General features: G+C 45.8%; 2 protein-coding genes across 17 annotated transcripts in view; one reads left to right on the top strand and one right to left on the bottom strand.

Annotated features, from left to right (window-relative positions):
* Positions 1 to 13,128, top strand: part of ATXN2 (ataxin 2) — a 137,176-nt gene that overhangs the window by 120,612 nt on the left and 3,436 nt on the right. For 5 of the 9 annotated variants that reach the window (XM_081252636.1, XM_081252632.1, XM_081252635.1 and 2 more), the window contains 4 exons: positions 2,915 to 3,060; positions 3,900 to 4,127; positions 6,302 to 6,470; positions 7,325 to 8,060. In XM_081252636.1, the coding sequence (XP_081108762.1) occupies positions 2,915 to 3,060; positions 3,900 to 4,127; positions 6,302 to 6,470; positions 7,325 to 7,353 (572 nt within the window). In that variant the 3' untranslated portion in view covers positions 7,354 to 8,060. The other 4 variants (XM_081252634.1, XM_081252633.1, XM_081252637.1 and 1 more) reach the window with 4 other exon arrangements.
* SH2B3 (SH2B adaptor protein 3) overlaps positions 8,523 to 13,128 on the bottom strand; it is a 39,978-nt gene continuing 35,372 nt past the window's right edge. Inside the window, exons 4-9 of one of the 8 annotated variants that reach the window (XM_081252651.1) lie at positions 13,002 to 13,093; positions 12,823 to 12,917; positions 12,509 to 12,723; positions 12,248 to 12,419; positions 11,268 to 11,375; positions 9,548 to 9,656 (exon numbers count right to left, since the gene is read on the bottom strand). In XM_081252651.1, coding sequence (XP_081108777.1) covers positions 11,299 to 11,375; positions 12,248 to 12,419; positions 12,509 to 12,723; positions 12,823 to 12,917; positions 13,002 to 13,093 — 651 coding nt within the window. In that variant the 3' untranslated portion in view covers positions 9,548 to 9,656; positions 11,268 to 11,298. Of the gene's footprint in view, positions 9,657 to 10,903; positions 12,420 to 12,508; positions 12,918 to 13,001; positions 13,094 to 13,128 lie in introns of those variants that run through there. The other 7 variants (XM_081252647.1, XM_081252648.1, XM_081252650.1 and 4 more) reach the window with 7 other exon arrangements.

Here is a 13,128-nt window from a genome sequence, read left to right as displayed (position 1 = left end):
TTTCCCTAATTCTCTTAGATTTTTCCCCTCATTTACTCTATCTTGGTTCCTTCCTCTTATCTCTCTCTCCCCCCTCCCCTCTTTTAGCCTTCCCCCCTGCCCCCCAGCCTTTTAATTTCCCTCTTATCCTACTTGTCTTTGTCTCCTTCTTAACTGGCCTTTCAAGGAACCAAAGTATATTTTTGTTGTTTTTACTATTAAAGTGTATAAGTTCCACATTTTCCCCAATTAGCTACTCAGTTTTCATATTTGAAGGGGGAAAAGAATTCCTGGGTAAGGTACTTGCTTAGCAAACATCTTTAAGCAAGATGATGAACAAAGGAAGATATTTCTAATCAAACATCCTCACATTTTATTTGTAGCCTATGATGTATGTTTAAATCTGCTTAATTTTTCTTATAATGCATTGCAGTTTATTGGTGTTTAGATAGGGAAAGGATTTTTTTTTAAACAAAAGCCTATGTAAGGTGCATTCAGCTTGGATTACTTGAAGTATTTATGCTATGAATGCAAATGACATATAGATTAGAATACTCTATCCTTATAACCTTTCAGTATTGGTAAACTATCACAGAAATGACTTTTTTAAATGCATAGTAAAAAATACTTCCATCTTTAATTCTCTCCAAATAATTTCAAGATTTTAACATTTTTCTAATTGACGAATAAATTATGAGACTTCATGGGTGTAATTATTCTCTTTGTGATGGCCATCCTTTTTTATGTATGAATATTAATAAAATAGCACCCAGCTAGAGTTGATTATTGTTACTTTTTATTTCCTTAATACTTTGCTTAAAAGGTAATTAAAAATGAAATTTAAAACTTTTTGGTACAAAAGTTTCTTGAATAAATAAGTTTAAATAAATAGAAACTCTGAGATTCTGTACTCTATGAAACCTCATAAATAGAATTTGTATTCGGGAATTGCTTTCCCCCAGACAGATTAGAATTGTTACAAATGAAACATTTAAGAAATAGTAGGGAGGATTTTAATGCAAGTGGTTTGAAAATAAGGGAGCATGAATGACTCTAGATATCACTATTCAGTAAAACTTTCTGTGATGAAGGAAATGTGCTACAAATAATGATGTCCAGTCAGTAGCCACTAGCTACATGTAGCTGTTCTAATCATTTAAAAATAAATTTGAAAAATAAGTGTAAGATTTTTACAAGAACAAGGGTTCAAAATTTATCTCAAGTCTTTTAGACTAAGTCAGTGCCCAGATAGTTTTGGGGGTCAGAAGCTTAACTTAATAAATATGATGGTGAAGAATGGCCTTTTAATAAGCCAATGAATTAGAAAAACGACAATGACTACTTTCATAGATTCATGGGACTGTGAAGCTCAAGAAAGCTGTTAGCACATTATTTTTCCCATGTCCCAGAAAACTGTCACTGACTTCTTGAAAAAACCCAAAGAATACGTTGCCAGTTTTCCTTGTTGATATGTTCCAGTGTATGTTAACTGTTATAGCTAGGGGATTTTCCCAGTGTATAAACAAAAGTGCTTTGTTTAATCTGGGAGTTAACTTAGTATAGATAGATGCCCACTGTGGTGTTGGCAGTGGATGCACAAGTGATCCTAGCACTGCTCTTTGCCTCACCCTTCTCTCTTTAAAGGATACATATACAGTTGAGGAGATGACGACCAGTTGGGCTGGAATGTTGGTCCTTGGCCCTACAATGTCAGGCATTATAGAATTGTTTCACGTGCCTAACCCTCTGCATAACATTTACATTGGACTCATCCAGAGTCATCTATGCTGGTAACTCTCAGCAGCTGGCCTATGAGACTGCTGTTGTTAGGGTACCTGATCCCAAAGTAGTGCTTGCTTCTCCCCATCGGTCCCCCTATATGTAACACCATATGAAGAATGTGAAGAACTATTCTGGAATTGACACATTGACTTCCAAGAGGAGATACATCTTGAGAATATTGTCCTCAGCTCATTGCCACATCGTGGTTAGATTTTTATCAGTGTGCTGTCAGTAGTCACTGGAAGCAATGAACCCATCTTGTGCTTTTGATTCTCAAGTTGCTGTTTGGGGATGACATGAACAAATGAATTTATACCTCATCTCCCTGTTTTGTGCCAAGGTATGGTCTGTGCTGAGATTCACAAAGAATTGGCTTTGGGTTCTTAGCTTTAATGAACACACTTTTACTTAAACTAGCTCATCGTATTTCCTTTGAGGTTACTCTAGCTAGTAAAATTCTTTTTAAAGGCTAGAATACTTTGAAGGGAATTCGTTTTTCTACATAGTTTAGGTAATCCCATTTACTAGATTTTATAAAGCAAAGATGAGAGATCTTGAGCAGGGAGGCCTAGAGAATGAACTGAGTGGCAGGGTGGCTTCTGTGATCAGCTGAGAGAGATTGTGGTCATTTGGCCCTGAAGATAGAGCCCTGACCTTGCCACACACGTTATCCAGCCCCTTACTACAGCCCTGATATAGTCTGTGCCCACGGGACACTGCATCAGGTCCAGGGCAGTAGCATGGTGAGGTTAGCCAGATGATGGCCTTGAGCTAAATGTGTGTGTGTGAGAGAGTGAGAGACAGAGAGACAGAGACAGATCGCAGAGGGGGGATTGTTTGAATTGTTTCTGTCTACGCCTTTAAGTTGCCTTTTCAGGAAACCTAGTGACTGTTTTAGAAGTAAATTTAATTAGATTTTGATATAATGTGTACAGCTGTGCTATATGAATAAAATGCTAGTCTGACTGTTAAGCAGTAACTCCCCGTTTATTTTTTTAAGAAGTGGGTGGTTTAAATGGAGTCAAATACAGAGATTGGTTAGGCATTGAGCATCAAGAAGCCTGTGGATGAGCTGAAAGTTGATGAGGCATAGAGGAGCGATTAAGAGCATGACACCTGTCAATTACACACATTTCTTTTCCTTTCACTTTAGTTTCCACTGGCTCCCTTGCTCAGCAGTATGCGCACCCTAATGCTACCTTGCACCCTCATACTCCACATCCTCAGCCTTCAGCTACCCCCACTGGACAGCAGCAAAGCCAACATGGTGGAAGCCATCCTGCACCCAGTCCTGTTCAGGTAAGGAGGAACTGAGAGGCCTTCACCAGAATTGCTTCATCGTTCTGTTTATTGAGTGTTTTCTTCAGTGCCAGGCAAGATGCTAGGTACCACGTGATCAAAACACCGAGCAGCCCTGCCTCATGGAGCCAGTGTACAGCTCTGCAGGCTGTGCCCCCAGGTTTAAATCACCTTAAGGTACATATTGAGAATAAGGTGATGGGGTAAGTTCTGGAAACTTAACCAATATTGAAAAATCTAACATAAAGTAAGGAATTGGCTTGGGACTTTTTAAAAATCTCATTTCTAATGTTTACCTGATGAGGGTGTTTGTTGTTTTTGTTTTTGTTTTTTTTCTATTAGCTTCTTTAATCATGTTTGTTAAGAAGGCACTTAAGGAGCTCTTTTTTTTTTTTTTTTTTTGCGGTACACGGGCCTCTCACTGCTGTGGCCTCTCCCGTTCCGCGGCATGTGGGATCCTTCCGGACCGGGGCACGAACCCGCGTCCCCTGCATCGGCAGATGGACTCTCAACCACTGCGCCACCAGGGAAGCCCTTAAGGAGCTCTTTGACATCTGTCAGGCCCCTGGAGCAGTAGTCCTGTTTTACCACTGCTGGCTGAGGGCTTGTAGGCTGAGAATCAGGCTTGCAGCCCAGACAGGAATGTTTATGAACAGGAGGCACCCCCACCCCAGCCCTGCTCCTACTCCCTGTATATTCTCTGGTACCTGCCATTGCCCCTCATCTTAGATAGGCCCAGAGGGAGCCTGTTGTCATATGCAAAACTCAGCTTTGTGTGTGACCCTTAAACTGCTCTTCCTTAAAGAAGATATTCTCAATTCTTTCCTGTTACTTTGCAGCACCATCAGCACCAGGCCGCCCAGGCTCTCCACCTGGCCAGTCCGCAGCAGCAGTCAGCCATTTACCATGCGGGGCTCGCACCAACCCCACCTTCCATGACACCTGCCTCCAATACACAGTCGCCACAAAATAGTTTTCCAACAGCACAACAGACCGTCTTTACGATTCATCCTTCTCATGTTCAGCCGGCTTATACCAATCCACCCCACATGGCCCATGTACCTCAGGTAAACCCGCTTTAGCCAACTTTCTGTGAAGACCAAGTAGGAAATGAAGGTTGTCAGATAAGCAGCAAAGAGCCAGCTGCTCTTCAAGCCAGGAACCCCTGTGTGTGATGCCATTTGCTTGTCTCCTTTTTTCCACTCAAATACATGTGATCTGGCCCTAAATGAATGTTTGTGTGGTTTTGTAATGGGATCAGTGAAGTTGCTGATTGGTCAGTCTTTTAACGTTTCCCAACTGAGACCTTAAAAATATCTTTGACTCTGGAAGGCAACCTAATTCTTTCCTTGCTGTATCTGCTTTGCTATGTTTATATAGCTTCATTGCTATATATACATATACATACATATATCCCCACACACACACACGAGTCTGGTAAGGAGGAGGGGATTTCACAAATTCTCAACTCTGAGGTGACTACACTGGGCCTGACCACTTGAATGTTAGTCAGATGAGTTCCTAAGAAATATCTGTACTTGTTTTCCCTGGCTGTTCCTACATCTGCTTTGACCATATGTTGTACTTCTTGAAAGGGCTTGGCCTTGTACATTTGTGCAGTGTAACTTGAAGCTGGAAGCACCCAGGTGTTCCCATTTTTCTTAAAGAGCCGCCCTGGAAGCCCTCTGGAGCTCACCTCCAGCATAAGCTTCTAAAGGTTGAAAGGTGTGGTTGCTTTCTGCATCAGCTGCTGACAAAAGTCCAATGCAATCCAGGGCCAGTTTGGATTGTCTTAATGAGGAGAAGGAGCTGCACTGAAGTTGGGCTCCAACACTGTCCTTTTAGGCCCTCCCTGGAGGGTGAATCGGCTGTATTTGTTGTCTCTTTTTGCTGCTTTCATAACAGAACTCTTCTGGGTCTCAGTTAGCCTGCCTCACTGAACTCTCTTTCATGTCAAGCAGTGCACCACTGAGGCTCTGGCGTGGTGGGGCTGGAGATGGTGCTCAGTTGGAGCTAACTCTCAGAGGCGACCTTGTAACTAGTGTTCCACAGCTCTGGGAAGTTCGGGCATTCTCCCCAGCAAACGTGTAGGTTCTGTAGTGTGGTGCACTGCAGTGGATGATTTGCTTTTGATGGTGGGGAGGGGAGCCGGTTTGGTCAGGTGTGGGGCAGCATGGTTTGGCTGAACCAGGAGCTTCATGAGACCAGGGGGCCTGTAGATGTCTAGCAGAGTCTGGTGGCTATGTAGGTATGTGAATTTACATGTAAGTTGGGGTTCCTAAAACCTCACTTTTGTGCTTTTGTGCTGAAAGAGCAAAAAGGTTAATATTTGCAGGGAAGCCCAGATATGCCCTGGGTCCCTTTGAATATGTAAGAGTCAAAACAGCATTTCATTCAGGGCTTATTCTGGTCTAGAACAGTGCACAGCATGGGAGGCAGGAAACAAGGGCTCTTCCTGGCTCTGCCAAATCCCTGCAGAGCTGTGATCCAGCTATTTGGGCTGACTAAAACCTTTCCAACTTGACAGTGAGACCAGGTTGAACTCATTATCACCTGGTACAGAGAGACACTGGGCTGGACCAGATAATTTTAGATTACCCCTTCCCACCTCACTGGAGCCATTCACTGCAACTCCTGCTGCTGCTGCTCTATCGGCGTATCTTTCAGCAGAGCAAAGGAGCCTGAGAGGCTTTTCTCACTGCCTTGACTCATTGTTCACTGAGGTGTGCTGGTGAGCAGGCAAGAAGCAGAGGGGGAAAAGGCAAAGAAAATCTAGAACAAAATTAACAGTCCCTGCTTATAATGCTTTCTTACTTGAAAGAGATGTTATCTGTAAAACTATTCAGGCCCCACATGGAAGCCAGAGTCTAAAGCATCATTGCAGGTAGCCTCCTATTAATTTGAGAAAGCTGCGCTTGGATCAGGGATCTTTGTGAAGACCTTGCCCCATACATAGAATCCAGTCCTCAGAAATGTTGAAGGCTAGGACACTGCAGCCCTGACTTTTACCCAGGCTCGCTGGGTGCCTGCTCCCTCAGCCTTGCAGGATCTGCCAAAGGGTGAAGCATGTCTATAGGTCAACTGATGGATCCACTAGGGAATGTCCCCAGAGGAAAGAAAGGGCCCTGAGGGCCCACTGTTGCCCTTTCCTGAGAGCCCCAACCCAGTGAAAGGGACACAGTTGACATGTTGTTTAAGCTGGAGATGTTGCCTGTATGCGTAAAAGAGCTCTCTGTTTCAGGCTCATGTACAGTCAGGAATGGTTCCTTCTCATCCAACTGCCCATGCGCCAATGATGCTAATGACGACACAGCCACCCGGCGGTCCCCAGGCCGCCCTCGCTCAAAGTGCACTACAGCCCATTCCAGTCTCGACAACAGCGCATTTCCCCTATATGACGCACCCTTCAGGTGAGGCGTGTGTGTGCAGGGGCCGCCGGGCACCCCAAAGCATTCTGCTCGCACAGGTCGAATGGCAGGCAGGGCCAGCGCTTCAAGCCCCGCATCTGAGAACTAGCAAGACCCGTCAGAGTGTACACAGTAGGGACTGTGATGATCAGTTCAGTGTCAGGGCCTGAGGCTTCCGGGAGCCTAGTCTGTGTGTGTTCTGATGGTATACAGGATTTGGCTTGATGAGAAGCAGCAGCAGCAGCATTCTGTGTAGCTGATGCATGCTTAGGACTCAGTTGGCCTTCCTTGTTACGATAGGTTGGACAGGGCAGTGTTTTCCTTCCTGAGTCCCAACAGTCTGACGTGGGGGGTTACTACCATGGCAGAGTTTGATTGTAGCTCTGGAGACTACTACTGATGAGAAAGTGCTGTGTATGGATTGGTTTTGAGTATAGTATTAGCTCCAGTCTATGCCCTGACAGGTAGAGAATGCCCCGTGATTGTGCTCTAATACTTGATGGTGGCCATGGCGATATTTCACAGTCTAACCTGTTATTCTGAAAGCAATACTGGTGCTTGGCTATTATTTGGGGAGGGGATATGTTAAGGCATTTTTTGTACCCCATGAGCAACAACTCTTCTGGGAGTTTTATCTGAAATGGTTTTATGTCTGACTGGTTTGTTTCTACCCACCCACCTACCTTCTCCCCCTTTTGGTACAGATGCGGGGGGGTGGGAAGGGTAAAGAGTGAATTAAATTTTGAGTCTTGTTGAGGTAGCACAAGGATAGCTTACAGACATGTGCTGCAGAGACACTAGGCTAATGTGCGGTGTTGCCAGTTTTCTGTTTAAATATTCACTTTTCTTTTTTACAGTACAAGCCCACCACCAACAGCAGTTGTAAGGCTGCCCTGGAGGAACCGAAAGGCCAAATTCCCTCCTCCCTTCTACTGCTTCTACCAACTGGAAGCACAGAAAACTAGAATTTCATTTATTTTGTTTTAAAAAATATATATGTTGATTTCTTGTAACATCCAATAGGAATGCTAACAGTTCACTTGCAGTGGAAGATATTTGGACCGAGTAGAGGCATTTAGGAACTTGTGGGCTGTTCCATAATTCCATACGCTGTTTCCAAGTCCCGCAAGTACCCCAGCTCTGCTTGCTGAAACTGGAAGTTATTTATTTTTTAATGACCCTTGAAAGTCATGAACACATCAGCTAGCAAAAGAAGTAACAAGAGTGATTCTTGCTGCTATTACTGCTTTAAAAAAAAAAAAAATCAAGACTTGGAACGCCCTTTTACTAAACTTGACAAAGGTTCAGTAAATTCTTACCGTCAAACTGACGGATTATTATTTATAAATCAAGTTTGATGAAGTAATCACTGTCTACAGTGGTTCAAGTTTTAAGTTAAGGGAAAAACTTTTACTTTGTAGATAATATAAAATAAAAACTTTAAAAAAATCAAAAAATAAAAAAAGTTTTAAAAACTGATATCAAGTTAATGTGTGTTTGTATGAGCTATTTCCATTATAGGATACTGAATATCAGGGCAGGAGGGCTGACTCTGCTGTCTTAATACCCTCGAAGGTTAGCTGTCAAATGATTTTTCTTCTTCACCTTTAGTTCTGGTTCAAGGTATCTCTAGAAAAAGACAAGACTGAGAGATGTTCTCTTTGGTGGCTAGAGGTCTGCTTCAGAAGGAGGAAGGCTGGCCAGAGTTGGGCAGTGCCGAAAGTCCACATCCTCACCCTGACGCTGATTCTGTAAGCTTCCTTTTTAATATCTCCTGAACCCAAATGAGTTAGAAGTTGTCCTGATTCAGGCATCTGTCTGTTTTACCAGTAGGGGGCAGGAGACACACACAAACACACACACACACCTGTAATAAAGAAATCCAGAGGGCTGAAAAGATGCAGCGATGTACAAAATAGCGTACTCCTGTAGACCCCTAAGCATCTGTTAAATGTCTTCAGTTTGTGGGAGGAGGACAAACAGGAAAAGCAAGTATTTTGCAGAGACTACAGTCATAATAGATAGATAGAGCCTTTAAATACTGTGGTACCAAAATCAAGATTCTGAAAACTTTGTTTTAATTCACATGTAGCAATTTGTACATTTTAGCAAAATTTGCATTCTTCACGAATAAGTTACTTATACAGTACATAAACAATGCATAAAAGTTTGCCAAATACCTTCTGCCTATAATGATACAAGATGAATCCATTTTCTGTGTTGTCATTACAATGTGCTGCTTATTCCGCTAAACACTGGATGTCAGATGTGTCCTTGTTAAGAGTCAGTGGATAATAAACTATCAAGTTCCTCTAGCCTGTGGGAGATGTTAGCGCTCACATGACATTTGTGATAACAGACTTAGCCCTGAATAATAGCATAAAGGAATCTAAGGCAACCCTTAGGGAAGGGTTCAAGGCCTTGATGTTAAGTTAAGAAACTGTTAATGTAAAAATAGTGTTCTCTGGTTTAAGATTTTAATGATTGCTATTCCTTTCTCCTACACGGTCCAGAAATGATCAAAGGCAGAAGATTTATACCAGATAAAGCCATATGGATTGCTGGTCTAAAATTCAAGGCAGGTTAGTTGACTTAATTCTTTGGTGCTGGTGACTGTTAGTTTGTAAAAGTTCATTGAAGTCAGGCGAAGGAATTGATGATGCTGGGAGCAGTTAAGCTATCCTTGTTGTCTGTAATTAGAGATAACTGGAGGGCTTGTGGTGCTTACTGTCCAACTGGCACTCAAGAGTCTGGCTCTCAGTAGAGGCTGCTGGCTTGGCCTCTTGCCGCCAGCGGTGGTCACATTGAGGCTGGAAAGAGGGTGGTGGAACGTGCTATGACTGCGGTGGGCTGGCTGCAGCCGTCAGGGTTGCTCCCTCACTGCCTCTGACAGCAGCCTCGAGCCCAGGAACCCACTGCTCCCGTTCTCCAGCTCAGCCTGCTCCAGCAGAAAGAAAAGGCATTGACTTAGTGTCGCTTCTTCCCAGGCCATGAGGGGCCTTTTTGTCGGAATGTATTTGAGCTGTCCTGGTAATTCAGACACATTTAGTAAAGAAATGTTTTTCTTGAACATTTTACACTGAAGCAGTCTGTAAGTGGGTGACTCTTTCACAGATTCTGAGCTTGTACTTTGTAGCCAGTCGGTCAGAGCTGCTGGCTTGCTGTGCCTGGCTTGCCTCTTGGCACTACCTGAGAATTGTACGTTGAGAGGCTGTTAAGAAGTGAGTACCCCTGGCTTGTGGATGTCATATCCCAGATGTTTGTTTACCCTTCTGGTTGGAGGGAGGGAACTTAATTGTTTGGTTCATTGTCTGCTTGGCCCCTTTCCTGTGCAGACAGAGGAAAATCTGTACCAGTGACTTGTCAGCATTGACTTTCTATGATGAGCTTTCTCTTGTAAAAGAGAAATCCAAAACAGTGCTTACTCCTGGTCTACACTTTGCTTAGCATTCATTAATCAGACCTGCTTGATGTGTAGAAAATGTGGCCCTTAGAAATAGACTACAACTCTAGATCAGGGTTGGTTATGCTTTACCGTCTGTGAAAACACCCAGGACTGTTGGTTTTATCTGTGTATATAAGGTGGGGGGAGGGGCACGCCACACAGCTTGCAGGATCTCAGTTCCCCGACCAGGGGTGGAACCCACGCCCCCTACAGGGGAAGCACAGAGCCCTACCACTGGACCACCAGGGAAGTCCCAGGAGTGTTGGTTTTAAAAGTGGAAGAGAGGTGGCTCCTGACCTCCCTGCCCCTCCCAAAGTCTGACCTCTGACCTCTTGGAGTAGAGAATGGCTGGAGGGAACAGACACATGCCTCACCCCAGATAAGGCAGGCAAGTAGTTAGTTTAGGCCAAGGTTTAAATTTAGCTTTTGACTGATGTATCTATAATGTTAAGCTGTGCTGAACTCCCAGTTTCCTAGAAGCCACTTCGATGAGCCCAGCGGCTATACTGAACAGCTCTGCTCGCACCCAGAAGCAGCTGACTCCACTCGGTCACTGCCTCCCTTGTTTCTGAGCCTCTGCGTGAAAGTTCTGGGAGGAGCCAGCCCCCTATGAATTGTATCACTTGTGAAAGGCAAGTATAGATGGAGATTTGACTGCAGGACCTCCCTGCATGGTAGAGGTTATGTGTGCCTGTGTATACATGCACACACATGCTTCATCAGATGAAGCAGTGGTTACTGCTGGAACAGAACACTGATTGTGGGCTATTAAAGGAGTTTCTCATTAGCTGTGGCACCAGATTCCTGGCTTCCATTTTGGCTCAAGAATGAGCCTAAAACCTTGTGGGATAATTTAATAAGCCTTTAGACACTTGGAGGCTCTGAGCCAGCCCTGTTGGTGAAGGATTTACTAGAAAGGGCCCAGCAGCCCTTTATTCCTTTTTGCCTGCCCCTCCTTTACCCCTCAGTTTAACTCACCATAAAGCTGCTGTAAACCAGAATCCAGTTTTTTATTCATAAGGCACCAGGGTGGAATTGTTCCTTGCCACCCTCCTATTTCAGTAATTGCCTGAATTTCCCTGAAAGGGTGACACACTTCACTTCTCTACATTTAGGAAGGACAGTGGCTCCTCAGCAACAGGTGACTGTCCTGAGGATGCAATAGACAAGGAAGCCAGGCATGCTGGCTCGAACCAGGAACTGGTCAAGTAGGATTTGCATAGCTGTCTCTGACTACAAAAATCGCATGGGTATTAGTTCAAACAGTGCAGTGAAATAAGCAGTGGTTTAATTTTGAAACCTGAATCCTTTGAAAAAATTAACCTGAGGTAAAAATGTTTAAAATCATTTTTGACCTTTAGTTTGTCCATCTGCCAGAACTTTGTCCTAAAGTTGAGAGTCGAAGCAGGATAGGTGTGGCCACCTGTGGCTTGGGTACAGCAGACCCGCCACGTGGACTGAAGCTATAACGGGAAAAACCACAGGAGAATCCAGGGCTTGTTAGTGTTTTGGGCTTCCTGATGGGCCCCCTCCCCCCTCCCCAAGTAGAAAGTCTGCCAGCTGGGACAGTGTCAGTGAAAAAAAGTTTCCACTGCCAACTCCAGCCCTCACCCCACCGCCCCCTCTAAGAGTGATGGGGCCTGGTCCTAGGGACCCAGGGCAGGAGCTGGCGACATCCACGAACAAGAACTACATCTGTAAACAATAAGGAGAAAGCCAGGTGAGAATGGAACTTCTAGGAGGCCCTTTAACAGGCCTAATTGAAGGGTCACATCCAAACTGGAATGAAGAGTTAATTAACAGTGTCCCTTAAATCTCTCTCTGGAAGGAAGGAAAGAAGGTTATACATTCAGAAGTTCACATCTCTGCTTGCTTGTGCTTCTCGGGGGCCTCTGGGAGGCCTGTCAGAGAGGCGTGTACTGATTGTCTATGGCCCGCAGGTGGCTCCGGGAGGAGGAGTCCATTTCATAGTCCGAGTCCCGGGCTCGACTGGTGGGCTCGGGCTCCAGGTGCCGCAGGCTGTTGGCCAGTTCCTCAGGCGAAGGCACCAGGTGGAAGATCTGCTCTGGGGGAGAGGACCGGCCTGGGAGACCCTCTGGGCCGAGCCCCCGTGGACAGCCAGAAGCGCTAAGGTGGGGAAGGCCCAGCTCTGAATCCCAGCGAGAGAGGGAGAAAGGGAACAGGACAGTGTTGGAGGAACCTGGGGGACAAGTGACCAAGAGAGAGACCACACTGTCAGTCTTAACGGGGTGGAGGCAAGTGTTGGAAGGACACAACACGAGGTCTCGGTTCCCAGTGCCACCACCCCCTTTATCAAGGGGCATTAGGGTCACACCTGGCGGCTGGGAGACGACTACCACATAGCCGGACAGCCGGACGTCACAGGCAGCCCCGCACTCGAGTGGGATGGGTGAGCGCTTGAAGTGGTCGAGCATGTCCACAACCGAGGGGAAGTGGAGGTGTTGCACGCGACACTGGCCCCGCTCAGTCAGTGAGAGGCGCAGGTGCTGCAGGAGAGGAGGACGGTAGGCTCGGGCATTGGCCCCTAAGGGCCTTGAGCCTGGCCAGGGGGCAGCCCACCTGCCTCACCCCATACCTTAGCTATGCCCTGGAAGTTGAACGTGAGCACGTACTCCCCACGCCGAGTCTCACTCTGCCGTACCAGGAACACTCCGTGAGCGTCAGGACCCTGCAGCTGAACCAGCTGAGCTGCCTTCACTCGGGAGATGGGGCCATGGAACCAGGGGTAGCAGGACAGGAAGTGATCTGTCTTCTGGCAGGCTGGGTCCAGCAACCCCCCAGGAGAAGCACCTGATAGAGGAGGAGATGGGTGATGGCGATCCTTTGTGTATGCCTCATGTCCTGGGCTGAGTTCCGACATAGCAGAGGACAAAGGCCCTGACCCCTCACCTTGGTTCAAGGAATCTGTGCTTCCCCTTGGAGAGTTAGATGTGCCGGGCTCTAAGGCTGAGGGAATATGCATCTCTGAGTCTGTGCTGAGTCTGCTGGAGAAGGGTTGGGGTTAAGAATCTGGGTAGGTCAGGAGGAGCAGTAAAAGCTGTGCCAGGAGTGGGGCCCTAGGGTCTCACCCTTGGCCTGCGCACTCCCGGAGCTCAGCCATCCATGAGTTCAGCTGCTGCTCATCTCCCACCTCAAAGATGATGTCTGTCCGATCCTTCACCTGGCAGGGAGGGAGGGGAGAGCTGGGTGGGATCC

Source organism: Mesoplodon bidens (genome assembly GCF_964165515.1).
Source record: "Mesoplodon bidens genome assembly, chromosome: 13".
NCBI lineage: Eukaryota > Metazoa > Chordata > Mammalia > Artiodactyla > Ziphiidae > Mesoplodon > Mesoplodon bidens.
This window is presented reverse-complemented; position numbering and strand designations above follow the sequence as displayed.